General features: G+C 41.3%; 3 protein-coding genes across 9 annotated transcripts in view; 1 reads left to right on the top strand and 2 right to left on the bottom strand.

Moving 5' to 3' along the window:
- Nucleotides 1-6,649, bottom strand: part of CPED1 (cadherin like and PC-esterase domain containing 1) — a 294,491-nt gene extending 287,842 nt beyond the window's left edge. The window contains exon 1 of the mRNA XM_080665547.1: nt 5,570-6,649. Within this exon, the coding sequence (XP_080521673.1) occupies nt 5,570-5,818 (249 nt within the window). The 5' untranslated portion in view covers nt 5,819-6,649. The remainder of the gene's footprint in view (nt 1-5,569) is intronic.
- LOC308247047 (uncharacterized protein) lies at nt 5,514-26,555 on the top strand (the record flags this gene model as incomplete). Of its 6 annotated transcripts, none has more annotated exons than XR_013960447.1 (5): nt 5,514-6,317; nt 6,559-6,850; nt 14,081-14,225; nt 25,425-25,497; nt 25,730-26,555. XR_013960447.1 is itself a non-coding variant. In XM_080665550.1 (3 exons), 3 exons carry the CDS (start codon nt 6,462-6,464, stop codon nt 25,733-25,735), a joined length of 468 nt encoding a protein of 155 aa, XP_080521676.1. In that variant the 3' UTR covers nt 25,736-26,539. The 6 variants fall into 6 exon arrangements, 1 of the variants encoding a protein (XP_080521676.1); XR_013960449.1 differs by having other exon boundaries at nt 25,425-25,553; nt 25,730-26,539; XR_013960448.1 differs by lacking the exon at nt 5,514-6,317 and having other exon boundaries at nt 6,656-6,850; nt 14,085-14,225; nt 25,425-25,553.
- ING3 (inhibitor of growth family member 3) overlaps nt 21,974-26,682 on the bottom strand; it is a 46,063-nt gene continuing 41,354 nt past the window's right edge. The window contains exons 10-12 of one of the 2 annotated variants that reach the window (XM_080665548.1): nt 26,123-26,315; nt 24,708-24,746; nt 21,974-22,889 (exon numbers count right to left, since the gene is read on the bottom strand). In XM_080665548.1, the coding sequence (XP_080521674.1) occupies nt 22,773-22,889; nt 24,708-24,746; nt 26,123-26,315 (349 nt within the window). In that variant the 3' untranslated portion in view covers nt 21,974-22,772. The remainder of the gene's footprint in view (nt 22,890-24,707; nt 24,747-26,122; nt 26,316-26,682) is intronic. The other variant, XM_080665549.1, reaches the window with a different exon arrangement.

Here is a 26,682-nt window from a genome sequence, read left to right as displayed (position 1 = left end):
GGAAAAAAGGCCAACGGAAAAGGGTCCGGAATGGGTAGGGGTGTCCAGAAGTGCACCCAGAGAGAACCTGCTACAGTTTCTCTGAAGGAAAGGAGAGAGAAGGCGCACTTTGGGTGAGGTGGGTTGCCAGGACAGGGACAGCTTGTTTTCTCAGTTCTGAGCATGTTTACGCTCAGAAGGGCTGGTCTGATGGAGAGGTATAAATGGTAATACTGTAAGTAGTAGAGAGTACCTCTGGGATCAGTTCTGGAAAAGGTCGAAAGACCATGTTCAAGAACACAAGGAAAGTAAGATTTGAAATTGCCTCACAACTGCTCTGCCTATCTTCAATTCTATCCACTCCAGTCCATTCTGGAGTATTCTCTCTACAACATAAATCTACTCATGCACTTCCAAACTATTCCATAAATATTTACGTAATGAGTGCAGAAAAATGAATAAATAAGTTAGTGAATGAATGGGGTGAGGAGGAGAAAGAGGAGGATTCTCAGTGAGATAATTACAGACAGGTAATTTCAGATCATTTCACTTAAGGAAAGTGATGCCATTTCCCAAGAGTAAGAGCACATTTTGACGTTTTCTATGGATTTCAGAAAGCAAATTAACATAACTACTATATCGGACATTAGATCACCTTGCCTCCAGAACCTCTCCAGTGGACATTACTCAGGCCATAGCTGTGGTAAGCTGTGGACACTGTTTTCACCACTTTGGGCGACACAGACCTGGGAGTTCTTACGAACAGTACTGGTTGAAAAGGAGGGAGCAGCTCATCTCTGCCCTAGCAGGTCTGCACCCACTGAGGCCCTGGCTCCCCGACGGCTGCCCAGAGAGTCCATCTAACACTACTTGGAAGTAGGATGGGGCAAACTCTAGCTAATGAAAGACAGAAAAGGGGAAAAGCTAGGAGATAAATTACTAGCCCTTCTTGCCCACTTCCCCCAGTGCCAGTACTGAGACGCAGTAGTTTAATACAGCCTCTCTGGAAAAGTCTCCCGATAATGCACCCATTTCTGTTCACTCTCCCCCTTCCTTTTTGCTCCCCACTTTTGTGTCCTGGGATTGCACCATTCAATAAGGTGTTAACATGAACTCTGTGCCTCTGCTTCTGTTTCTAGAAAACCTGGTCTAAACAAGTAATTTTGAGACATTTTTCAATGTTCAATATCTTAGGAGATATTTGAAGCACATTATTAGAAGCACAAACAAAAACATATTTGTAATGAGTACATTCGTTTATTTGCATTGAGTTATGTTTGGATACTGGAAAGAGTAGTTGCAAAGAATAGTTGCAGTCACTGAAGGAGAATGAAAAGTCAAGAAGAAATGGTGAACGAACAGTCAAGCAACAAGGAAATAGTCATTCTCCTTGCAGAATAGCAACAGGAGATAATCAGAAACACATGGCTAGGGTGAGTACAGATGTAGTCCCCAGATAGCAAAGTTTCCATTAAAGGAGCCCACATTAAGGAGATTTTCTCCCATTGTGTCTGTTTGTAATTAATGTGTTCCTGTGTTATGACATATTAAAGTGTTAGATTCCAAAACAAACAAACAAAAAATCTACTGAGTGACGTATTTCAATGAAGACAACTGAAATTGTCTTCAGTTTATATATTAAACTGAAATAATTTTAAGAGACAACAAATACCAGCTAAAATTCAAACAACTAAGAAATGACAAAAAGTATATTTGCTTAGCAAAGCCCCATGGGGAGTTAAAATGGAAAAAAGAATTAAAAATTGGCCAGAAAGAGGGAGAGTACTTCCTTGCTATGGAAAGTTGGCATACACTATACCATGATCTCAATCTGCACTGAAAACAGTTTTAGACATTGAACCAGATCCCAGTCGTAAAGATGTGAAGGGAACGGTCAGTCACCCACCTTTAAATATTTGCTACTACAAATATTTAACCCTCTGTTCCTAGGCTGCTATAGCACAAAAGGTCTTCTCTTCAAACAACTGAAACCAAAAGACTGGGACATACTCATTGCTCATTCACAAAAGTATGAAAACTATGATTCAAGAAATACTCTGTGAGTACACTCTGGTTTCTGAACATGTATTCCTGCAGACTCCACAGCAGTCATTAAATCAGTTTTTCAAATGTCCTCGGGTAGATTTTTTAAGAATTTTTTTCCTTTTGTAGATTTTTAAATCCAGATGCAACTGCCACTTCCTGACAGGGCAGTTAAAGTTTAAATGCATTACTTTTTAACCATATGTCATGTTTCTTAGTATTTCTTTAGGTCTGAATAGCTGAAGGGAATTATGATTTTTCCCAGAGAATTGCACATACACATACACACAACATTTTCCATAAAGTACATAAGCTCGATAGACACCTCATACATCCAAATACTTTCTGGAATCCATGAACCTCAGGTCAAAGCCAGCTGCTTTAAGTAACTTTAAAAATCACTTAAAGATGGATAAACACAAGTAAGGGAAAGCCCTAGTAGCATGCATATTTTGGTATGCCAATCAAAGTAAAAACAAATCCCAAATTTTTTTTTTAATTTTTATTACTTTTTTAATCAGAGAGGAAGGGAGAGGGAGAGAGAGATAGAAACATCAATGATGAGAGAATCTTTGATCAGCTGCCTCCCGCACGCCCCCAACTGGGCATCGAGCCTGAAACCTGGGCATGTTCCCTTGACCAGAATCGAACCTGGGACCCTTCAGTCTGCAGGCTGATGCTCCATCCACCAAGCAAAACCGGCCAGGGCAAATCCCAAATTTTATAGATAGAAACAATGCTTCTACAAAAAGCCTAAAAGCTATATTTTAGGTCTTAAGAAAAATCTATGTAGTATCTCATCAGTATTTTTTTTTTTTATAATCCTCACTTGAGGATATTTTTCCATTGCTTTTTCAGACAGTGGTAGGGAGGAAGGGAGGGAGGAAGAGAGAGGAAGGGAGAGAGAGAGGGGGAGAAAAATATTGATGTGAGAGAGACACATAGACTGGCTGCCTCCCACATGTGCCCCAAGAGGGTGGGGGCAGGGAGCAAACTCACAACCCAGGTACATTCCCTTAGCAGGAATCGAACCTGAGACCTTTTGGTGGAAGGGCAGATGCTCTAACCACTTAGCAACACCAGCCAGGCTCTCATCAGTCATTTTTTTTAAAATATATTTTTATTGATTTCAGAGAGGAAGGAAGAGGGAGAGAGAGAGAGATAGAAACATCAATGATGAGAGATAATCATTAACTGGCAGCCTCCTGCATGCCCCCCACTAGGGATTGAGCCTGCAACCCAGGCATGTACCCTTGACTGGAATCGAACTCAGGACCCTTCAGTCCACAGGCCGATGCTTTATCCATTGAGCCAAACTGAAGAGGGCTAGTTATTTTAAAATAAATTTCATAAGTAGTTGTTTTTGAGAATAATCTATATGTTGACCCCCCAAAGACATTTCTTTTTTCACTTAAGTTATCTGAAAGAATATTAATATTCAAAACTGGATTATTATTCAATTTTCTTTTGGATCAGATACTAAAAGAATAACTAATTTATACCCGATTTAAACTAACTTCCACATGATGAGTTCTCTCTAGTTCCTTTCTATCTCTACAAAAAAAATGGCTCTAAACCAATGGCTGGCACAAGTTAAGTTAAAAATAGAGGCACGTGGCAAGTGTTTGGAAATTTAGTGTTCATATCTATTGTATTTTTGGACTGTAATTGTGAATTTAGAATCTTGCTTATGATTAAAATATTTAAGACTATGAATAATTTTGGAAAAAATCATCATGTGTTTGTCATTTTTTGTGAGGAAAAATTCTAGAGTGAATGTTTTACGCAAGCAGCCAAAAAGATCCAAAGTGAAATGAATTTTTCTGGGACAGCCTAGAAATAACAGTTAACATATGCCTAAGTTACTGACAAAAGCAGGATACATGTAAAATCAAGTAGGGAGTAAAAAGGACTGTTAAATTAATGAATAAAAACCTTTTTGTCCAAATTTCTCAGCAAAAATTTAGGTACTTAAGGAGTAAAACCATCTCAACTATTTTCAAAGAAATTATATTTATTAATATTAGAACCAAACAAGAAGTGACTTTCAAAGTCACAGTTTACACCCATCATAAATTTGATGTACTAAAAAACCCCAAAAAATTACAAGAGTTAAGTTAATGCTAGTATAAGTAAACAAAAGTACATATTCTTCCATTACTTTAGAGTATTTAATAATTGATTCTCACTTGCAGCTGATGTTCATCTAGAAGTGTTTCTAGCTAACTTATTTATCTATTTTTTTGCATAACATATTTCATGGTTAAGATGCTTCTTGACATTATTGATAAAATAAGTCATTCATTTAAAAGTTTTCAAATTTTCTTCATTCTAACCTAATATTATTTTGTATTTCAGTAAGTTCTTAGAGTTGTGCTTTCACAAATTACTATTAGATCTTTGAACTTATTTTTATTTAGAGCATCAGCCTTGCAGTAGGAACCGGTTAGATGGACCATGTCAGAATTTTGGCCCAGTGGCCTGCCTGAACATCTGGGAGCATCTTGTCTGTAAAATAATGACACTCAAACCTACCTTAGCTATCTCACAGGGTTGAGTCCGATGTGAAATCCATAAAGAGTTTTTAAAAACAAGATGGTACTGGTGCTGGAGGTGTTAGCGATAATGGTAAAAGTACTATTTGGTATTTAACAAGAAATTCTGCTCCAAACAATAACCGTGATCATGGAATTTACTGCAGAAATTAGACATTAGTTTACAGATTGCTAAATTATCTCGCTACAATACCTGCTGTGGCATAGAAATCATTGACTTTGCTACTGTGAATTTTGTCTGTGTGTTTTCTTTTTCTTTTATTTTTTAGACCGGACTATTTTAAATATCATTTCACTGACAGGCATAAAGAGGGGTGGTATTTTAAAATAGGAATTTGAGCATTTTCATGTGTTTTGTGTTTTCTCTAACACTTGACAAGTGAGATTAATAAAGTTAATTAGCAGAGTATAAGTATAGGATAATCTATATTTTCCTAATTCTATAAGCAATAAAATGCAGTGTATCAATTCTTTTGAAGAAACCTATTGTACTTTCCTTTTAAATGCTTCAGAAATAAATATTTGCTCTAGAAATGTGTTCACCAACAAAAATTGATTTAACCTATTACAAAATGAAATTTGGGAGTATCTTTGAGTCTGGAGTGGTCTGGGTGTTCACACTGGCTGCCTTGAGGAAAGAAACACTTAGTGTTTATCAACTTTTAGGGATCTTTATTTATGTTCCTAAACTTTAAATCTTTAGTTCTATTAGCATCCTGAAGTTTTAGAAAGCATTCAGATCACTCCCACCTCCTCCAAATTGCCTATTTCATTCAGCTGGAATGAAGTGAAAACCTAAGAGAGAAAATAATGGCCAGGACTTTCTGGGAATAAAAAGAAGTTGAAGCAACATGTGTTTCGCGGTCATGAGGTCACTCTCTGGGCTGGGTATACCCTGGACCTCTTTCAGAACTCATGCAAGTTAATTTTAGTTTTACAGAAAGGACAGAGCGAGGCAGAAAATGTCAAGGTTAAGCTTATGACCGCCTTACCTTTCTGATTTCCCGAGCATTGCCAGAGAGAAAGAAGCACCGTTCGTCCACAGACCATCTTCTCTTGCATCTGCTTGCCTGGGTGTCGGGGTGCGTGTTGGGGGCAGCCCCAGGCACAGTGGCTGCGAGCTTCCTCGTCCCTCGCAGTGTCAGGCTCTGGTAGAAGAGACAGAGGGCCACCACCAAGCCCACCAAGAAGGGCCGGGGGCAAAGTCGCCGACGACAAAGGAACCCTGGACGACAGACCATGACCAGTTCAGCTGCACTTGGCCCCTGTCCACGTCGCCGGAAAAGTCATAGCAGCTATTTCTTGTCAGCATGAAGAATTACAAATCCGCCTCCTTTTTCCACAGCCTAAGTGAAGATTGCTCCATCCCGCTTAAGAACTTTCCGAATAATCATGCCAAAGATTTATAGGTCCCAGAAGTCGGAGACTGTTACTAAGCGCCTTTCCATGGATGACAGTAAAAAGTGGGCTGTCCTGGGTTAAATAATAACGATTTTAAAAAGACATCCAAATAATAATAGTTGTAACCAATAACCTTAGTGGACCCCAGGCTGCCCAACTGTTGCTTCCGGCGATGCCTTATTTCCACAACATCCTTCAACTCACAGTGACGACATCACAGGAAAATAGAAGACACCCCCAGGGTGCATCTGGGACCTCAAAACAGCTCCGAAGAGTGCAATCGGTTAAAACGCAAAGTGCCCGTGGTGCAGCGGGGGACGGGCCAGCTTGCCTTAGCAGGTCCCCGGTTTTCCTCCGGTTTTAAAAGCTGCCCCGCTTTCCGCCTTCCAAGTTCCTTAACTGCTTCCCTTCATTCAGTTTCAAATCGCCCCTTTCCTGCAAGCACTTGTGGCTTTGAACATAAAAACGGAATAAACGGGTTGCATGGACATGGTTCCTGTTAGGGTTTTTGCCTGTTATTTTGTTGCATTCCGTTTCAAGTTCAAAGTTCTGTGTACTTACTCGGTTTTCATCCTTTTAGCCAGAAAAAAGTTTCCACGAGTCCCTAATGGATTGTTGATCGGAGCCACTCGGAAGGAAACACCCCGTCCTGTGACTCCAGTTCATCTGACACAGCCACACGCGCGCGCAGACACAGCCACACGCGCGCCTGCCGCCCTCCAGACCTCCCGGCGGGGAGCTGCGGCCCGCACACCGCAGCCAACAGGCCGGGGAGCGGGGAGCGGGGAGCGGGGAGCGGGCGGAGCTACTCTCCGGGCGCCTCCGGCCCTGGGGCAGCTTGGAGCCGCGCATTCAGCTCTGGATCAGACAAGGTGAGCATCCATAGACTGGGGACATCGGTACTCATTTCCCCGAAATGTGACTGCCTCTGCAGAGCTGCATCAATTTAAATGCACAATTGATGTTCCATGCCTTAGGTAATTTCTTTTTCCTAAGATAATGGTGCAAAAACAAATAGCCCTCCGTCCACTGATGACAAACGTCGAGGATCTTCACTTAGGGGATTGTGGTCCCTCTTTTGGGGATAAGTGGGCGCAACTCCTGTCTGGACCCCCAGAACAGCAAGCCTGTTGTATGCACAGAACAACTGAGCTTTCTGTTTGGTACCTGATTCATTTCACAGTTGTTATTATGAGTCCTGTCCTGGACGAATGCCCGAGTCCTTCAAAGGCTAATTGCTGACACGTCTTATAATGAGTTGATGGGAGTGGGTATTGGGTAACTTTTGCTCTGTAGGAAGTGGTACACAGCAGGCTTTTCCATATTCAACTCCATCTACTGCTGCTCCACAGACCGCCCCAAGGACACTCCCAGCCAGGCAATTCTGCAGACACCATCCACGTTTGCTGACTCAGCTGAGGGAACTTCAAGGAGAAAAGCAATCTGTCTTGTGCATGGTGCTCACCTCTCCCTGCCCTCGCTTTTCAGAAATCGTCCGGTTTAGGCTCATAACAGACATTCTCCAAAGCCTCTGAATCTAAATAGATGTTGTAGCCTGTTTCTAACTCAAAGTCATTCTTGGGGGCTGAGGTTCTCCTGTGAGGCCACACCCCCAGAGTGATTCCATGCTTTAGGCAAGTTCCTGTCAGTCACTTGGATTTTGTGATACGGGGCGCCCCCTAGGGGTGCCCAGCTACTATAGAATGGACATCTACAGATAGGAAACTGTTAACACCATTATAAAACAGATTAAAATTTTAGAGAATACATATTCACATTAAATCTAGACTTACTCCAAGTCCTTGCATATATTTCCTCCAGTGTGTTTAATACTAATTTATAGAGCCAGAGTCGTCAACCCCATGACAAATGAAGGAATAGAGAAAAATGAAATGACACTTGACTTTAGGAAGCCCAAAGGTTTTGTAGAAGAAATGGCTAAACAATGTGTTTTGGAAGATCTAGTTTTGGTGGATGCACTGTGGTTTGAGACATCATAGGAATTACGAGATCTCTAAGCTGAAGTTGTTCTGTTGATGAGGTTCAGGGTGTGACAAAGTTATTTACTAGGTGAAAGGAATGGACAGGTGGAGTTCTATTAAGTCAAAAAGTCTGGAAAACCAAGAATTTGAGGAATATCAAGGGTCATTCGTGTGCATTGTTAAATTGTTGAGTACAGGATACAAAAGAGAGCATAAAGCAGATACTAAAATCATATTGCCGTTTGGACTAGGGCAGCGGTCGGCAAACTGCGGCTCGCGAGCCACATGTGGCTTGTGAGCCGCGGTTTGCTGCTCTGTTGACTAATGAGTTTGCCGACCACGGGACTAGGGGAAGTGAAAAATAGCAGCATAGATAATTTTGGAGCTAGACTTCAGATAACAGAAGTTAGAAAGAAGGTGGGAAATTAGTGTTCTAGAAATGATGCCAGCAGATTGAAAAACCCAATTTCCTATTTTACCATTAGTCTGAGGGAGAAGCTAGTATACAAAGGGATGTCTGATACAAAAGGGTTAGTTAGAGTGGGACAGTGGAAAGAAGAAATGGAAAGAAGTTACAGCAAAAAGTAGAACCCAACTAAGGGAATCCATAAATAGCATTTGATATTAAAGGTAACCCAACCTGAATATGGATCATGTTGCTCTTTATCAATTGTTTTCAAGCATGTAATTTATGAAATGAGGATACTCATGACTACTTTGAAGTTTTATTGACATAACTAGATGAAATAATGTGTGGAAATCAACTAAGCACTCTGCACATTTGTTGGAAGAATACAACATGCTGAATGCATGTCTGTGATGTCTGGGATCCTGAGCCTGAGCTCAGTCTTGTTTGTGTGTGTCAAACACATGAACAGATAATCCTATCCTATCTAATAAGAGAGTAATATGCAAATTGACCATACCTCTGCTACACCCACAGCCACGCCCACCAGCCAATCAGGAGCAAGTATGCAAATTAACCCAACCAAGATGGCTGCAGCCACAGAGAGAGCAGGAGGCTTGGGTTTCCCCGGCAATGGAGGAAGCTTTCCGCCTGCTCTGGCCTGCCTTAGCCTCCACTTAAGGCTACAAAGTTTCAATTATAGAAGATAAATAAATCCCAACAAAAATGGCGGCAGCCACAGAGCTGGAGAGAGCAGGGGGCTTGAAGTTGCCCTCGGCGATAAAGGAAGCCAAGTTTCTGCAGCCCTGGCCTGCCTTTGTCTCCACTCAAGGCTACAAAGTTTCAATTATAGAAGATAAATAAATCCCAACAAAAATGGCAGCAGTCACAGAGCTGGAGAGAGCAGGAGGCTTGAAGTTGACCCCGGCAATGGAGGAAGACAAGCTCCCACAGCCCTGGCCTGCCTTGGCCTCCGCTTAAGGCTACAAAGTTTCAATTATAGAAGATAAATAAATCCCAACAAAAATGGCTGTGGCCACTGAGTGAGCAGGAGGCTTGGCTCCACTCAAGGCTACAAAGTTTCAATTATAAAAGATAAATAAATCCCAGATACCAGGGCCTCCGCTTGGGTCGCTGGGGGGTGTGGCCAGCCTGCAAACCACCACAGGCCCCTCACCCAGGCCGCCCCATGCCCCAAGGGAACCCTCACCCTGATCAGGGACACCCTTCAGGGCAAACCAGCCAGCCCCCACCCATGCACCAGACCTCTATCCTATCTAATCCTCCTATCTAATAAAAGAATAATAGGCAGATTGACCATCACTCCAACACAGAAGATGGCTGCCCCCATGTGGTCAAAGATGACTGACCCCATATGGACACAAGATGGCTGCCACAAGACGGCCAGCAGGGGAGGGCATTTGGGAGGGACCAGGCCTGCAAGGGAGGGCAGTTGTAGGCGATCAGGCCAGCAGGGGAGGGCAGTTGGGAGGGACCAGGCCTGCAAGGGAGGGCAGTTGTAGGCGATCAGGCCAGCAGGGGAGGGCAGTTGGGAGGGACCAGGCCTGCAAGGGAGGGCAGTGGGGGCTATCAAGCCTGTAGGGGAGGGCAGTTAGGGGTGACCAGGCCGGCAGAGGAAGGAGGTTGGGGCAACTAGGCCTGCAGGGAAGGGCAGTTGGGGGGGACCCAGGCCTGCAGGGGAGAGTAGTTGGGGGGACCAGGCCTGCAGGGGAGGGCAGTTAGGGGCAAACAGGCTGGCAAGGGAGCAGTTAGGCATCAATCAGGCTGGCAGGGGAGTGGTTAGAGGGTGATCAGGCTGGTAGGCAGAAGTGGTTGGGGCAATCAGGAAGGCAGGCAGGTGAGCAGTTGGGAGCCAGCAATCCTGGATTGTGAGAGGGATGTCCGATGGCCCGTTTAGGCCCGATCCTACCTGGATTGGGCCTAAACGGGCCATCGGACATCCCTCGAGGGGTCCCAGTTTGGAGAGGGTGCAGGCTGGGCTGTGAGACACGCCCCTGCCGTGCACGAATTTCGTGCACCGGGCCTCTAGTATAATATAAGTCTAATATGCAAATTATCCCCTCTGATGGTCGTTTGACCACTCGCTATGATGTGCGCTGACCACCAGGGGGCGGTGCAGAACATGGCATGTGCCGGTGATGCAGCGCTGGCAGAGGGCGGCAGTGGAGGTGCTGCTGGCCCAGTGGGCCCCGATGAGAGTGGGACTGCAGCGGGATGATAGTGGAGCAGGTGAGCAGGTGGTACCAGAACAAGGTGGGTGTGAGTGGGGGCCTGATTGCCTGGCAGATCACCCCGCAGACAGAGACTGGCAGCAGCGGCAGGGGATGGGGCCACTGCCCAGCTCCCAGGTGCTGAGGGAGCTGGGTGGGGAACCCGGCCCTGACAGATTGCCCCACAGATGGCAACCTGCAGCTGGCAGGCCCTGATTGCCTGATCAGGGCCAGGCCCCAAGCTGGAATGGGGAACTGGGGATGGGTGGTGGCGACCAACCTCCCGCAATACCCAGGTGGGGGCTGTGACCTCTCGCCAGCTACCTGGGGGCAAAAGTGATGGGGACGGAGGTGCAGTAAGAATGCAGGGTGTCTGCTGAGCTTGCTCTCACTCCCCCTGCTACCCACCCCCAGAACACCAGGGCTTGCGCACCAGAGAAGCTCCCGTGCTCAGGTGCCGGGCACCCACTAGAAGCCCGCCCCGCCCCCGCACGGCCTCTTCTGGGTGAGCAGGGCCACAGCTGCCAGGACCACAGGGGCCGGTTGGGCTCCCTGTGGGTTCGCGCAGGAGCCAGTCTGCAAAGCCGGCTGGGAGAGAGCGCGCTGCACGCCTGGCTTCCATGCGGCACCACTGGGTGGCCCAGAGGCCCATCCTGCGTCCCGGCCCTCGGCATCCAGCCGCGCTTATTGCATCTCCACGTGGGGACTCGGGCACTGTGACTCAGGTGGAGAGGGGTGCACGGGGGCCCAGGGTATGGGGGCCCAGGGCCCAGAGGTCAGCTGAGACCTACTCTTCCACACGACACTCATGCTTCGATCGCCCGCCAGGCCCAGGGACCACACCCATGCACGAATTTCGTGCACCAGGCCCCTAGTGATCAATATAATGGCTTTTTGGAACACAGAAGCAACAAAAGCAAACATGAGCAGTGTTAGATCTCTTCCCTTTGCTTTGTGAGATGGAGGTGGGTGGCAGATGCTCGTTTTGAAGAGTGAGAACGAGGGTGGAGTGGGAGTGGTTTGTACAAGAGACTACAAGTGCGAGGGATTTATGCCTGAGTGGTAATGGAAGCATGTGTTAGAGCATGAAGGTGACAGAACAGGGAAGAATGAAGATAGAGTAAGTGGTTCAGTGTGGGGAGTGGGAGGATAAATACACAGAAGTACGAACCTGTAGATTCTGGCAGAGAATCAGAGTGAATGCTTTTGTGCATATGGTTTCAGGAAGTAACCCTTCCACTAAATCATTTTGGAGTCCAAGAGATGGTATGTCAGCAGCAGCAATCTGGGACAATAATAGAGTGACAGAACTCTCCAACACAAAATATGATCTCCTATCACACATGTTTCAACTTAGCTTTTGGTATGGAGTGGCGATGGAGGGAGAGGATACATTTAATAATCGTTGTTTGAAGAAGGTATTTTCAAATTTTTATTTTTTGATTTAAAGTAGAGTAATAAAAATGTCCATAACAGAGAAGATTCCAGTGTGGGATCAGGAACTTTGGGAAAGTAATTTACCTCTTTGAGTATCAGCTTCCTCATAAAATACCTTCTCTTTGAGTATCGGCTTCAGCGATCACTGAACAGACCTCAGAGGTCACCAGAGGCTCCAAAGTTATGCTTCTAAGGATGCATTTTGACACAGATTTCCTCTCTATTATAACCTGGGAGGAAGGTGAAATCTTCAGATTCTGGGCCTTCTTGGTTTCCTAACAGGAAAAAGCTTTCCTCTTTCAAGAGGCTCTTGACCATGGAGATGTAAAATCCAGCTGTAGCTACTAACGGAGACGTTGTGAAGTCAGTCCTGGCAGTCCTGTCAACAACTGGGCACTAAGCTCCCAGTACTTCCCCCCTACAGTTTGACTGCCCTCTTCTCAGTTCCTATCACCTTTCATCTGATGCTTACTTTAGAACATTTCCATTAGCACTGAACATAAGATGATGTTTATAGATTGTGAATCATATACTTGAATCTCTACTGTACCAAAACATCGTTCTAGGCACAGGGAAAACAGAAGACATATGACAAATACCATAAATGACTAAAATATAACACATTGGTCAGTGTAGGGCAGTGGTCGGCAAACTCATTAGTCAACAGAGACAAATATCAACAGTACAATGATTGAAATCTCTTTTGAGAGCCAAATTTTTTAAACGTATACTTCTTCTAACGCCACTTCTTCAAAATAGACTTGCCCAGGCCGTGGTATTTTGTGGAAGAGCCAACTCAAAGGGCCAAAGAGCCGCATGTGGCTCGCGAGCCGCGGTTTGCCAACCGCTGATGTAGGGTAACTTCTGTAACAAACAATCTCAAAATCTCAGTGACTTGGTACAACGAAAGCCCTCATCATCTTCCCATGTTTGTCAGTTTCTATTAGGACTGGGACCAGGGTACTTCCACCTGGGAACTTTCCATACCCTAGGATCTTGGCTCCCCACTGGGGTCCTCTGAACCCCACAGGAAGATGAAGAATGAGGAAAGGGCACAGAGGACTGTGTGGGAGGTTTTGGGGGGACAAACTTCAAACTGTCATCTATTCTTTGGCCCACATTCTATTGGCCAGAGCCCAGTCACATGGACCCATGTAACTGAAAATGAGCTGGGAAATGAGGTTTAGCTACGTGCCCAGGAGGAAAAGGAAATGAGGCTGATAAACATATATCTGTTCCAGCCACAACTAAGGTGGAGATAAATGCTATGGAGACTCAAAATAGGAAAATCAAATTTTGGGGGAGGTGATAAGGAAAGTGGTCATTTCTTAATTAGGCCCTGCAGAGTCCCAAAGACTTCAATTGCCTCAAAAGGGCAAATACAGGTTTTCTGTCTTAGTGGAAGTTCACTAAGGATAAAGCTGGAGAGTCAGGTCCAGGTCAAGTTCTGCTACACTTCCAATTTCAAGAATTTATTTAGCCTTTATCTGCAAACAGTAGGAACCCCAAAATAAACAAGTTTCTTCCCCAGAATATTTATTAATGAAGATATCATGATTGCTGTCAGGATATAGGATGACCTTTATTTACAACTAGAGGCCTGATGAACGAAAATTCACCAGGGGAGAGGGTCCCTCAGCCGGGCCTGTGCCCTCGCAGTTCGGGACCCCTAGGGGGATGTCCATCTGCTGGCTTAGGCACACTCCCCAGGGAATCGGGCCTAAGCTGTCAGTCAGACATCCTCAGCGCTGCCGAGGCTCCTGCCACCGCCGCTGTGCTCGCCAGCCATGAGTCTGGCTTCTGGCTGAGTGGAGCTCCCCCTGTGGGAGCACACTGACCACCAGGGGGCAGCTCCTGCGTTAAGCGTCTGCCTCCTGGTGGTCAGTGCGTGTTGTAGCAACAAGTCTTTCTTGGTCTTTCCGCTGTTAGGGTCAATTTGCATATAACTCTTTTATTATATAGGATTATTTGAGAATACTGTTATATTACCATTAACCTTAGTGGTAAATTCATAGAGCGAAATCTCTTTTGTTGCTTTTTTTTAAGGTAGAATAAGGACAACAACATGGTTCAAGTTCATGTGGTTACTCTCAATGGTGTAAAATACACACACGACTTAACGGAAGTCTATGTGCAGTGCCTTAGAGCCCTCACTGACCCTCAGAGGAGAAGGGTATCTACACTGTTATGAGTATGTGTTTTCCCATAGTTATGTAAACGTGAGTATTAATTTATGCCGGGTGTAGGATCATGCATCCTTTCGCCTAAATTTAGAACTTGACATCTGCCATCCATTACAATGACACACCGGAAGCTCATCTGCAGTCAGGCCATGTGTGGTTCTTTAGATGCTGGAGGACAGTGAACAGAAATCCCAAAACAGCTGTCATTTCTAATGCATTTAAATGTGTGAATTTCCTTCCAACTCAGCTATGTTGCTTTTCTCCAGATCTCTTCACGTGTGTAGTCACTGTGTATAAATCTATGGGTTTAAATTTAAGACCACTAACCCTTTTATGGAGTTTTGCATTCAGAAAAAAAAAAAAAAAAAAAACACAAAAAAAACGTAGCCCGGCTGGTGTGGGTCAGTGATTGAGCATCGACCTATGAACCAGGAGGTCACGGTTCGATTCCTGGTGAGGGTGCATGACCACAGTTGCGGACTTGATTGCCAGTATGGGGCGTGCAGGAGGCAGCCGATCAATGATTCTCAGCATTGATATTTCTGTCTCTCCCTCTCCCTTCCTCTGTGAATTTTTTTTTTTTTTTTAAAGTAAAGATTTTTCTCTTCCTTCCCAGTGGCTGCTGACTGGTGACAGCAGGGTTTGACAGAGGTCTAGGAATGGTGTTAAAGGGTAAAAGGGACGGTGCAGGACTTCCCTCGGGCACAGCATTTGTCAATTTACACATAGAAATAAGATGCTGCGTTGCACATCTTCATTTTTCTACTATCCTTTTCTTGTTTGATGTATTTATTTGAACAAATATTCTGCACTGTTTCTAGATGAACAACAGTCGAAATAAACCAAATGCTTCAAACTAAAGGCTTTTCATTTAAAATTGTCCACTAGACCAGTATTTCTGAGCATACACATCACCTGGAGGTCCCATATGACAACATTTGGCACTGCCTTTTTAAATGGGACATACAGTAGGTCCTCATTGAATGTCATTAGGTTCTGGGAAATGGCAATTTTAAGCAAAATGACAGGTCAGATCAATTTTATCACAGGTTACTTGATACAATTAAAAGTTAAGTTCTTGCAGCATATTTCTGGTTACAGAAACATCACCAAATTTCTAATTAAAGACCCAAAACACTTCTAATATTAGACATCGAAATATATATGAACTATACATACATTTAAGAAAGATTAATAGCCTGGTCAGAGTGGCTCAGTTGGTTGAGCGCTGTCCCATCCACAGAAATATTGTCGTTCAATGCCTGGTCAGGGCACATACGTGGGTTGCAGGTTTGAGCCCCAATTGGGGAGCGTGTGGAAGGCAACGAATTGATATCTCTCTCTCTCTCCCTTTCTCTCTCTAATCATGTCCTTGGGTGAGGATTTTTAAAAAAGATTAATAAAAACAAGGAAGATGATTTCCAACCAGATGATTTCCATACCAGAGCCTACCCCAGTAGTTCAAGGTACAGGGAGGAACCCACCCTGGACAGGATGTCCTTCAATAGCAGGGCCACTCACACCCATCACACTATCTCAGACTGGAAAATGTGGACACACCAACTCACCTCAGGTGCACATCTTTGTGATGTGGAGGAAACTGGAATCCTTGGAGAAAACCCAAACAGACAAAGGCCTAACCAAGAATCAATTTTATTTCTCTTGTCAACGTTATAACCAAATGATGTTGAACGGAAACAATGCTACTCAAGGACCTCCTGTACACTCAGCAGCTCTTCAGTTTTCAACGGGGTACATGGCTAATTTTTCACAGCTTCCTCTCTCTTATTTTAAAAATATATTTTATTGATTTCAGAGAGGAAGGGAGAGGGATAGAAACACCAATGATTTGAATCCTTGATCAGCTGCCTCCTGCACACCCCCTACTGGGGATGGAGCCCGCAACCCAGGCATGTGCCCTTGACCAGAATCAAACCCGGGACCCTTCAGTCCACAAGCCGATGCTCTATCCACTGAGCCAAACCAGCTAGGGCACAGCTTTCTGTTTATAAGCGATTTGAAAATGCTTGCATCAGTACCAAATTTACTTTTGTTAAATTCTGTACTGTATTTTAGTTACTAGTGTACTTATATCTCTTTACAATATAGACTGCTTTATGACAGAACTATTTTACTCATCTCCATACTCGTGTCATCTAGATGTGTCTTCCTATGATTTACTGCCTCCTCAAACATATGCAACTTTGTGCATATGATCTCCTCTAAGTCTCTCAAATTTGCTAAGTTTTGCATCCCCTAAAAGACTTTATATAGGTATACACGTACACGTATACACATACATATATTTATACATACATTCTAAAAGACAAACAGAAGACAGATAGACAAATAAACTACTTACTTCAAGCAGTGAGCACACAGGTAGAATGGCAAACATTTAATCCAATGAACTATTTTTTTTTACTTTCTTTAGGACACCTATACCTTGGCATAAAGCCAGAATTCCGATGTTTTTATCAATCAACTAGAGGCCCGGTGCACTAAATGCGTGCACTGGGTGGGGGGGTGACCCTCAGCCCAGCCTGTGCCCTCTTGCAGTTTGCAACCCCTCGCTCCTTACTGCCCGCCTGCTCTCGCTCCTCCTTACTGCTTGGCTTGCTGCTCCTTAGCACTGCCGCGGAGGCTGGAGAGGCTCCCGCCACAGCCGCTGTACTCACCAGCTGTGAGCCTGGCTTCTGGTTAAGTGGCGCTCCCCATGTGGGAGTGCACTGACCACCAGGGGGCAGCTCCTGTGTTGAGTGTCTGCCCCTGGTGGTCAGTGTGCATTATAGCAACCAGTTGTTTTGGTTGTTCCATCATAAAGGTCACTTAGGCTTTTATTATATAGATATATAAAAAACATACAAATTTAGCTTTCTTTTGTCATATCATAGTATCAAATTATGTTTTTTTACTCAATTAGATATCTCATTTGTTTTCTCTGTAGATCTGCAATATTCCTTGGAATGATAATACATTTTAAAAATTGCCACAAGAAAGTCAAATAATTTAGCCTGTTTCTTTTTAAAATGTAATCACAATTCAGTCATCTATTTTTATTTTCAGAAAAGGTATTTTGAAATGTTTACAGTATTAAATTTGCTTCCTAAGAAATTAATGTGTGTGATGGGGGAATGGGAGGTAAATAGGTTTTGTCTTATCACTCTGATGAAGGCTGGCATTCATTTAGCTAATCTATTTTTACAAAAGCCTAACATGCAAATTGTCCTTTCAGGAGTTTAACCGGGAGACCAGGAGTTCGATCACTCGTTATGACATGCGCTGACCACCAAGGGGTGGCGCGGAACGAAGGAAGGCCCTGGCCAGCAGCCAGGAAAGGGAGGCCCAGACTGGCAGCCGGAAGGCCCTGATTGCTGGCCAGGCCTAGGGACCCTACCCATGCGTGAATTTCATGCACCGGGTCTCTATTCCGGGTGATAAGAATGAAATATTCTTTGACAAGATATGGGTTTCTGGTCACAAGTATACCACATAAAGTCAAATGATTACCTCTATATCTAAAACATATGACCTCTGACATATCAGCTTAATTTTTTTCTTGCTTTCAACAAAAGAACTGGACTCATCTTTTAACATATATAAATGACAACAATTGGTAAAATGAGAACATCTTTTGGCACACTTGAGAAACCCATTAAAAAAAAAAGTCATTTGTCATATTAAAGATAAATACAAAATGCTTCAAGGATATGAATATGGGGAAGTCATACTAAAACTTTCTACTAACTAGTTATAATATTAGTAAATCATTCTAATGAACTGACTCATATTTATGCTCAGTTACTTGGAAATATTCCTGATTGGCCCCTTGTATTGCATTTGATCTAGAAAGCTTTTTAAAGTAACTTGGTAACTATTACAATTGTTCTTATTTTCAACATGGAGGGTCCCTCTCCGGGGCTAGATTTAACAATGTAAAAAGAATTAAAATATGACCATTGCTTTCCCCTACAACTGAAGGTAAATTTGTGAATGTTTTCAATTAGTTCATCATTGGAGACTAGCACTTACACACTTTCCTGAGGAAGACTATTCTTTTTTCTTTTTCAAATATGCTTTTATTGATTTCAGATAGGAAGGAAGAGAAAGATAGAAACATCAATGATGAGAGGGAATCATTGATTGGCTGCCTTCTGCATGCCCCCTCCTGGGGATCGAGCCTGCAACCCGAGCATATGCCCTTGACTGAATTGAACCTGGGACCCTTCAGTCCACAGGCCGATGTTCTATCCACTGAGCCAAACCAGCTAGGGAAGGAAAACTATTCTTATTCATTAGAGTAGGCAAAGAGGAATGGCATGAGAATAAGCAATATGCACACAAGCATACACACTCCCCACACTCACCACACTGGCTTCTGAACTGTTAATAAACAGCAGGAAAATGAATGATTATAATGCCTCTTTTGCCATCAGTAAAGAAAATAAAAATGGGCTATGACTTAACTAAAAACTGAATCATATGGCCCTAAAGAATTTATTAAGAAATTAAATTTATTTCAAAAAACATTTTGACATATCGAAGTCTCTAATAATTTATTAATGAAGATATTGACTTATAAGATATACATGACTTACTACCTTCAAATATAAATGGCCAGAGGGAATATGCCTCTTTCCTATGACACACTTTAATTAAAATAAAAAAATATTGAAGTCAGTTCATAACTTTAACTTACTTCTCAGTAGCAGAATCAAATCATGAATATTAACACCCTGGGTCAGAAATCACAATCTGCTTGAATATTTTAGATTTTATCATCTAAAAAAGGAAATCTAAAAATCTCGACTAGCAATTCTAATTTGTAGTGTTTCAAAATATGGGAGAAAAGGTTAATCTTAAGTATAGAATTTTTAAAATATTTCCAAGTTTAGATAATCAACTATTGTCAGCCTATTTTATAATCATTTTTTATTGTTGTTAATCCTCACCCAAGGATGTTTTTTCCACTGATTTTTAGAGAGTGTGAAGGGGGCGGGGGGAGACAGAGAGCAAAACATCAATTTGAGAGAGACATCGATAGGTTGCCTACCACATGCGCCCCAACCGGGCTGGTGAACAAACCTGCAACCAGGTATGTGCCCTTGATGGGGAATGACCCTTGGTGCACTGGCCGATGCCAGGGCTGATTTTATCATCTTAATTTAAAAAATGCTGCCCTGGCCGCTGTGGCTCAGTTGGTTGGGTGCCATCCCGTGCACCAAGAGATTGTCGGTTCAATTCCCAATCAGGGTACATGCCTGGGTTGTGGGCTCAATTCCCGGTAGGGTATGTGTAGGAGGCAGCCTGTCGATGTTTCGCTGTCACACTGATGTTTTTCTCTCTCCTTCTCCCTTCCTTGCTCTCTAAAAACCAATACAAACATAAAAAATGCTATTTTATTAAACTGTTACATAATAACAATATAATGTATTTAACCAACAATTAAATGTCACTACTATTCCTATTAACAACAATTCCATGGCACAGTGTAAAATGTTCTTCCTGAATAGACTCTTGCTCAGTTTCTGGCTTCGTTCCCTGACCTGACACATCTCTCTACCCCAGGTCCACCCATTCCTGACTACTTTTAAGTTCCCAGAATGTATGTGGCTGTTGAACAATCTCTTCTGCCTTGATAACCTTCTACACTATCCATCTTTAGGAATCAGTTCAAATGAAACCTCCTATGTCAAGTCTTCCAGTGTTCCCAGAGTGCTTTGTATACCCATACAATATAGCATGTATCAAAATACCGCAACTGTTTGTATGACATGTCTGTCCTTCCCACTTCCCACAGGAACACACACACACACACACCTGCATTTCTGTATTCTCCACATTTAGGTGCTTAATGTTTGTAAAATTATAAGCATTTTCTAGGGCATCTTTTCTCTTAAAGCCCATTTGTTGAAAGATTTCTTTTTAAACATGTGAGAGTTGAATGTCTACATTCTATAATGTCTACACATGCAAAGAGTATCTTACCCCTTCCAAACCAAGTATACTAGTCCTTTATTTTTCTGACATTGAGTTAATTCATTAGATCAAGAAGACCATTTATGAGGTCTAAGGACAAAGGGCACTAATGCTGTACAAGCCTAAGGTTGTTAAAAATCTAAAATACGTGGAATTTGTTTTAAAGGAGAAAAGAGCAAAACAATTTAACTGCCCTTAAAAAAATGATTGTATGTTTATCAAACACTCGGCTTCATTTAGGCATTTAATTAAGCCATTTATTGCTTCAAGTGTGTTACCATGAACATTTTAATATACACTCCACAGCAGTAAGGCCTCAATTTTCACCACCTATAAATTGTGAACCCACAATTGACTTTTTTTAGGCCACCAATTGTTACATGAGTTTTGTACACAACAAAGATTTTGAATGTGTATTTTATAATACCAAAAATGCTCATTTTACCCCTTGTAAATGTCACAACAAATACTAATAGTTGGCCACATTATTTTTGATGAGGTAGTTCCATGTCTGGCTATCTGAGATATTAACAGGTTCCACCCATTATTAATTAACTGCACAAAGTTTTGGTTTACTTCTTTATACACACTTCATAAAATATTCAATGTTTGAGCTTAAGATTTGTCAAAATGTTTCAGAGTGATTTGGGAAGCAGTGGAATTCACATACTGAAAAGGGCTGTAGCAGCTGGAAATAGGGATGTTCCTGACTCTGACAAGGAACTTTCTCTTAAAATAAGGCTGAATATAAGGCTTTATCCTTTGACCAATTCCTATAATACAAATAAGTTTGGAAAAATCATTACATATAATTAGAACATTAAACAATAACACTAAGCAACTCCAGGCAACATGCTGATAAGCTAGTTGAATACTACGTTATATATTATTTCTTAAAGATTTATAAAATTTTCATGAACTATTGAGTACCATCAAATCGTGATACTATGAAATCACGGTAACCCACAAATGAACCTAACTTAGCTTTATGGGCTGTCCAGTTATAAAACAGACTGCAGCAGCTCAGAGCTGTGGCACTGGGAAGCTGAAGAGACCTTTGAAATCTCCTATCTAACCCAAACCCTTTGGGTAGCATTGCATAGACGTCACAGTTTTCTGAATAAGTTCTAAGAGGCTCATAAGTAGTTTTCATTAAAGTAAAAATCTGATGTACCCAGTACGTTTGATATAAAAAATATGACATTAATAAATATTTTAAAAGCTTTAAGGATTTTTCTACTGATCAGACTCAATAGTATGCAAAATTTATAATTTAAATAGCACCTATAGAATAAAACCATAGAAGTGCTTTAGAGACTTCCTACAGCTAGCATCACCCTGGTTTAACAAGGCCCAGAGTGATTAAAAATTTGAATTAACTGTCATACTAGTATATGGTAAAATAAAAAACAGAATTGAATTTTAAGCTCCAATTCAGGGGGGTGCTTTACTTAAACTGGTCACACTGCCTTAAGTCAAATATCTGTAACCATTATTTTCATTTTACCTGCTGTAATTAGACTTCTTTCATGTCCTTCCAACTGAAGGAAAAGCCAGAGAGGTGATCTAAAAAAATACATCTGCATTTCAAATTTACATTAAAAATGTATTTCCCTTATTTTCACATCACAAATTCTAAGCATTATTAAAGAAATCACAGATTAAACAGCTTTCTGTGTCCTGGGCCTCAGTCCTTTTTAGATTATGAAAATTGGAATTTAATTAGAATTGAGAAATTTTCATTAAGTGTGTAAAGTATAAATACAAGTAATTTTTTAAAAACTTTATTTTAACACCTAATACAATTCCAATTTTAAGGATTACTTGCACAAAAAAATAAACACATTTGGTATAAAAATGTATCACTTTAATACCCTTTCCCCTTCAGCCCCTCCCCTCCCACCCCCATGAACTGCACTCGGTCTGAATGTAGAGACATATAAAGACTAATGGCACAGATTAGCTTTTACCTACAGGAGTTTCTGTTTATGTACCCAGGTACTCTAGAGGACACCAGCTCACTTTATCACATGAACCACTTCCTTCAGCCTGCTGAATGTAGTTTCACAAAGAAACAAAGCTTATTATAAAGGCATTTAAAAAACCATTATCTTAAATTCTTTTTAGAAGCACTACCTTTTTTTTTAACCATTTATATACAGTATTACATAACAGCTCTGGAGTGCAGTACATGCAGCAGAACATACCTGTTGAATATAAAATACTTTTCTTAAAACCTTCATCGTTGGAATTCCTAAAGTCTAAATTATAGAATGCCCATTACTTTGTGAAAACGGCTGAGGAATACAAATGTCTGCATATGTTGGCCACTGAAAGAATCCAAGGCTAACTGGAATAATATTCATAGCACACCAGGAGTGCATAAATAATTTACTTACATTATTAAAATACAACCCATAAAATTCAAGTTCAAGATCTTACAGGATTGCCTATGTAAATCCTTTAAGTGGTTGCCTGGAAATGCACTGTATCTTCTTTCTCTTTTCTTCTTTTTTAAAGTCCTATATAAAATGTTTAGTTGAAGTCTTAATCTTTCTCAAATGAAATGACCATCTTTATTTGTGCCGACTGCCTCTTCTCTTCATGGCAGCAGTACACTGTGGACAGTACCATTTTCCTTTTGGTGCTTCTGTCAACCCAACGCATCCATAATGGAACCATTCTATAGGGCACTAGAAAGCAAAATTGCAAAGAAGTGTTTAGTTCCTCTAAAGATTAGGGAGTATATTAAAATATGTCTACTACACTGAATATTAGATTAATGGAAACATAATGTTTAGATCTAGGAGCTGACTTATAAACCACATGGTCCAACTGATAAGCTTCAGAGATGAGGAAATGGAGGCACAGAAAAATTATGCACCTTTGTTAACTGAGATTCGTGTAATCTATTCCCATAATTCTAAATACTGAACTAAAATTTACTAATTTTCATGTTCTTGGAGAGTAAGTTGATACCAACTTTTAAAGATAAGAAGTGAGATGGGTCTCATATGTAAAAAGGAAATGTATTTTTAAAGATTTTATTTAATACTAGAGGCCCGGTGCACAAGATTTGTGCACTGGGGGAGTGGGTGGTCCCTCAGCCTGGCCTGCGCCCTCTCGTAGTCCGGGAGCCCTCAGGGGATACCCGACTGACATCCTTAGCGCTGCTGCGGAGGCGGGCTTCTGGGCTTATGGCTGAGCAGTGCTCACCCTGAGGGATCACACTGACCACCAGGGGGCAGCTCCTGCATTGAGCGTCTGCCTCCTGGTGGTGAGTGCACGTCATAGCGACTGGTTGTTCGGCCGTTCGGTCAATTTGCATATTACCCTTTTATTATATAGGATTCAGCCTTATTTGCTCCCACATGGAGTGGAATAAGCTACTTGTAATTAAAGACATAAAGGAATGCCCTGGCTTTCCCTTTTGGATAAACCCACTCCTGGATATACAGAGAGGAAAAGTGCTGTACCCTGCAATGTATTAGGCACTTCTACACTTCCATAGAAAACCTTAGCATTCAGAAGAGTGTAACTGGGAATGAGAGAGATCAGAATACGATAGAGTAATCACAGAAATCTTATTTGTCATTTACACTAACAGCCCAGGAGACAGTTTCCAATGGTGTTCAAATATTTGGGCAATACTGTTTTACAATAATTACAAGCAGCCCATAAGTGATTCTAAAGAGGGAAGTGGAAGAAGGGTCTTTCTCTTTCTATGTGAACATGTTTTTGGGACTCTATCAGGTCAGAGAAAGTCCAAATTTCAAGGTACCTAGCCAACCCTGCTCAATCTTCACATTGTTTACACATTTAAATCTCCTAGGATAACATTCCTGAGTAGGATTTCTATAGAATTCAGAGTGGTTACCCCTCTGGGGTAAAAGATGGACAAAAGAGTTATATGAAAGTAAGGAAGGAGTGAAAATTACTAAACAGACATATTCTCAGTACTCAATAAAGCTTATCTCTAATCAAAATTAAGCTTTCAAAAGAAGAGCAATTTCAAGACTCCTTTATTTTTTTATATAAGTGATTTTTTTATATCAGCTGACACCTGCAGAGTACAATAGGACATACTACACTAATGGGAGGAAAATAATTTCACATTACGTCCTCAACATCCCTACCCTTAACCTGAGCATCATGCTTCTTGAAAGAATGTATTGTTTTCAAGTTCCAATTCTTCACTGTGATTAGTGAATTGGATTCTAGCAAACACAATATTCTTTAGCAAAGGGGAAGGGGGTGTTTCTAATTTTCATACAATGTAACACCTTTTTGAGAAATACAATTTGCATAAAACCATAAAATTAGCTTTAAAAGTTAAAACCGGGAACACATTAAGAGACACTATCCTATTTTGGAGAGGAATATTCTAGCACTAATATGACATAATTAACATAACTGCAAACTGTTTTCTTAGACTGAAAGACACAATAAATAAAAATATTCAAGTAATAATGTGCTTTTTTCATTCCTGAATAGAAAAATGTGATACTTACATCTTGGTTATCACAGCCCACCATCTCACCATAGGATACCTGGTTAAAGGAAAAATCTTATTATGACTATAGAACAAGCATCTAAATCCAAATTAACTGTTTATGATACTATTAGAAAATAGAAATACACTGAATATACACTTGCATTAAGAAACAGGGTACATAGCCGAAACCGGTTTGGCTCACTGGATAGAGCGTCGGCCTGCGGACTGAAAGGTCCCGGGTTCGATTCCGGTCAAGGGCATGTACCTTGGTTGCGGGCACATCCTCAGTGGGAGGTGTGCAGGAGGCAGCTGATCGATGTTTCTCTCTCATCGATGTTTCTAACTCTCTATCCCTCTCCTTTCCTCTCTGTGAAATATCAATAAAATATATTTAAAAAAAAAAAAAAAAAAAAGAAACAGGGTACATAGATTTACACATTTACATATTTTTTCCAAAAGACTTTATGGAGTCATAGGGGGAGACACACAGAAATTATATGCCCTTTGAAAGTCTGAAAGAACCTGCTCTGTGGGAGTAATCTTTGTGGATGGTTCCTTTATTAAAGACCTTAAGTTTCTTTTTTGGTTACTTACCTACTTAGGTTTTTATTTTTTCTTGGGTCATGTTAGGTCATCTACATTTTAGCAGTCAATAGTCCATTTCATTGAAACTTTTAAACTTATTACCTATTATATGTCCTTTCTCATTTTCCTTTTTGCTGTTCACTGCTAGCACCTTAAAGTACAACTTCCTAAGTCCTGAATTCAATGAAGTTCTCAATGGACTGAATAATTTTCCAGAAAAGGTAACTAGATGGCATACTTTCAGATTCTATGGACATGAACAATAACTTTACTCTGGGTAAGTTTTTGGGGGAACACTCAAATTTTTCCCTCAAAGTTCTACATACGTATTTAATCAACTTCTGATTTTCAGTGTTATGGAGGGGAAATTGTGGGTGAATCTTATTTTGTTCTTTTGTAGGTAACCTACTTTTATTGCCAATATTTATACAAGATTTCCTTTCCTTAACCCAGGAATGAAATCAGTCAGCACCTTCATCTTGGACTACCCAATCTCCAGAACTGAGAAATAAAGTTCTGCTCTTTAAACCACGCAGCCTGTGGTATACTATTATGGCAACATGAACAGACTAAGACAATATGCACGTGGGATATGTAGTAGTGGTACAACAAAATGTTTAATTACAGGTTATATCTGAGAGCTGAGATTATGGATAACTTTCATGTTTCTTTCTACTCTTTGTATTTACAACAAACATCATTTTTATAAAAACCCGGAGAAAATTGTATATATATAAAAAAAGCAAGGGTTTTTTAACTGGAGTAAAAATAGCACTTGAAAAAAATGAAATTGCTTTTTCCTAGTTTGTTCAATTATGCTTTTATAGACACATGCCAGACTTTTACCTGATTACAGATGCAATATCGTGGTTCATTTGGGTCATAAGTCCAATCAACCTGACTATTTGAATCGGATTCTGGTACGACTGTTGTTTGTTGAGAGATTTCTTGTACAACAGTTGATGATGAAGAACACGATGACAAGGAAGAGGAGGAGGAGGAAGAGGATGACTGCTGGCTTGAAGATTTGTTGTTGTTTCTGAAAAAAAAGCATCAGTTTTATTTGCTCAGCATCCAGAAGTTACCTGAGAATAACTACTAAATAAAAGTGGCACGAAATCAAATATATAAATTAATGTTTAAGACCAAATTAAAGTAATCTGATAAATAGATTTAAAAGCATACTTGTTTAGAACAAACAGCAACATTTCATGGTTTATTTTTCTTAAAATTTTTTTTGTTATCTGGAGAATAAAGGTATTCAAAAGGAAATTTTTCCAAAATATTTCAAAATAATTTTTAATCAGTTATTATTTACTATTGATTTAAATTGTAGGCAATACCTTTAGGAATTAGTATTAGTTTTGGCTCCCTTACAGATATTCTTTGTATTTTTAAGCACACTG

The sequence above is a fragment of the Plecotus auritus genome (genome assembly GCF_963455305.1).
Source record: "Plecotus auritus genome assembly, chromosome: 4".
In the NCBI taxonomy this organism is placed as follows: Eukaryota; Metazoa; Chordata; class Mammalia; order Chiroptera; family Vespertilionidae; genus Plecotus; species Plecotus auritus.
The sequence above is the reverse complement of the archived record's forward strand: the minus strand, read 5'-3'. Positions and strand labels throughout refer to the sequence as shown.